Source organism: Acyrthosiphon pisum, unplaced genomic scaffold (assembly GCF_005508785.2).
Source record: "Acyrthosiphon pisum isolate AL4f unplaced genomic scaffold, pea_aphid_22Mar2018_4r6ur Scaffold_15665;HRSCAF=16324, whole genome shotgun sequence".
Lineage (NCBI taxonomy): Eukaryota > Metazoa > Arthropoda > Insecta > Hemiptera > Aphididae > Acyrthosiphon > Acyrthosiphon pisum.
In genome coordinates, this window is record NW_021764505.1 from 1 (window position 1) to 1,539 (window position 1,539).

General features: G+C 29.9%; 2 protein-coding genes across 2 annotated transcripts; both read right to left on the reverse strand.

Moving 5' to 3' along the window:
• Positions 1–176: 176 nt before the first annotated feature.
• On the reverse strand, positions 177–635 carry LOC100575123 (tigger transposable element-derived protein 4-like). The gene has a single exon (XM_016809500.1). It carries the CDS (start codon positions 633–635, stop codon positions 177–179), a length of 459 nt encoding a protein of 152 aa, XP_016664989.1.
• An 8-nt stretch (positions 636–643) lies between these two features.
• LOC107885806 (tigger transposable element-derived protein 4-like) lies at positions 644–1,473 on the reverse strand. Its single transcript, XM_016809501.2, has 2 exons — positions 1,031–1,473; positions 644–961 (listed from the first exon to the last, which is right to left on the reverse strand). The coding sequence occupies exons 1-2, from the start codon at positions 1,067–1,069 to the stop codon at positions 644–646; spliced, it is 357 nt and encodes a 118-aa protein (XP_016664990.1). The 5' UTR covers positions 1,070–1,473.
• Positions 1,474–1,539: the final 66 nt, after the last annotated feature.

Genomic DNA, 1,539 nt, shown 5'->3' on the forward strand with positions numbered 1-1,539 from the left:
CTTAATACTCCAGTTGTACATATCTTAGTGTCTATTTCAGTAAATGTATGAAATGTAATTTCTGGTTCTAATTTATAGTGATCTACTATAAGTTTCCAATCGGAACCTCCATCGTCGCTTTCTAAATGAGTATATTTGATTTCTTTTTCCTTAGTTGAAATTCCAGATTTAATAAATCAATTAACAATTGTATTTTTCTCGACATTTTCCCATGCTTTATAACACATTCGCATAGTTTGTAACAAGTTTATCGAAAAAGATCTACCTTCATCGATATCATTAACCATTTTGCGAATAATTTCTTTACGATATAATATTTTAATGTTCTGTATTATACCTTGGTCCATTGGCTGAATTTGTGAAGTCGTATTTGGTGGAAAAAAATCTACTTTAATAGAATTTAATTTCTTTTTTGTTTTATGAGCAGTACAATTGTCAATTAAGAGGAGTACTTTTTTACCTTTTAAACTCATTTTTTTATCAAAATTAGACAGCCATTTTTCAAACAATGCACTCGTCATCCACGCTTTTTTATTTGATTCATAATCTAATGGATATGTTTTAATACCTTTGAAACACCTAGGTTTTGCCGATTTTCCAATTAATAGTGGTTTAATTTTATCTGTGCCAGTCATATTTGATCCTAAAATAATTGTAACTCTTTTTTTACTGTTTTTTCCCCTGCACAGTTCTCTCCTTTTAAAACAAATGTTTGACTCGGTAAACATTTATAAAATAAACCTGTTTCGTCAACATTATAAACGTCATCGGGGGGATATTGATTTATAATTGGTAGGTATTTTACTAACCAGTCAGAACATATTGGTTGGTCAACTGAAGCGTTTTCACCACATATTTTACGAAAAACGACGTTATTCCTAATTTTCCAGTTGCTTAACCAACCTTGACTAGCTTTAAATTGTTTATGGCCGAGTTTAGTAGCAAAAAATTCGGCCTTCTCCTTTAAAATTGGTCCATTTATTGGAATGTTTAAATCTCTACATTGAATAAACCAATTGAGTAAACTAACCTCTATATCGGGATACTCACAAATCTTCATTCTTTTCATTGACCCTTTATTAGTTTCGTATTCTTGTAAAATATCGTCTTTATTTTTCAGAATAGTTGAAAGTGTACTGGGTGGAATATTAAATTGCTTGGCAATTTTTATTTTTTTGTTTACCACATTTTGTCACCTCACTTATAATGTTCACTTTTTCAGCAATTGTTAATGTAACCAATTTACGTTTAAGAGACATAACTACAAATTATACACGCTACACAGCGAAGATATACGGCAACTGTCGATTATTTTACAGCACAGTTGTACATATAGGATAATTTCATTTGTATATTTGTGATTGTAAACCGGTTATTCTAACGATAAAATGTAAGAAATTACTTCGAGTTATCTATGCTCAACTATTTTTATATTTGACTTATCGCGATAAATATTGCATTGAGTGTATAGGAATTTCCTACGGGACAAAAAAAAAAAATTCGAGTTATCGACTGTATTAATTTTTTGTCCAACTTAGA

Excerpts from the sequence above, each read along its gene's own strand:
- LOC107885806 (XM_016809501.2), bottom strand. The coding sequence starts at position 1,069 with ATGAAAAGAATGAAGATTTGTGAGTATCCCGATATAGAG. Across the intron at positions 962-1,030 it reads GTGAGTATCCCGATATAGAG|GAGAAGGCCGAATTTTTTGC; the intron begins GTTAGTTTACTC and ends CCAATTTTAAAG.
- LOC100575123 (XM_016809500.1), bottom strand. The coding sequence starts at position 635 with ATGACTGGCACAGATAAAATTAAACCACTATTAATTGGAAAATCGGCA.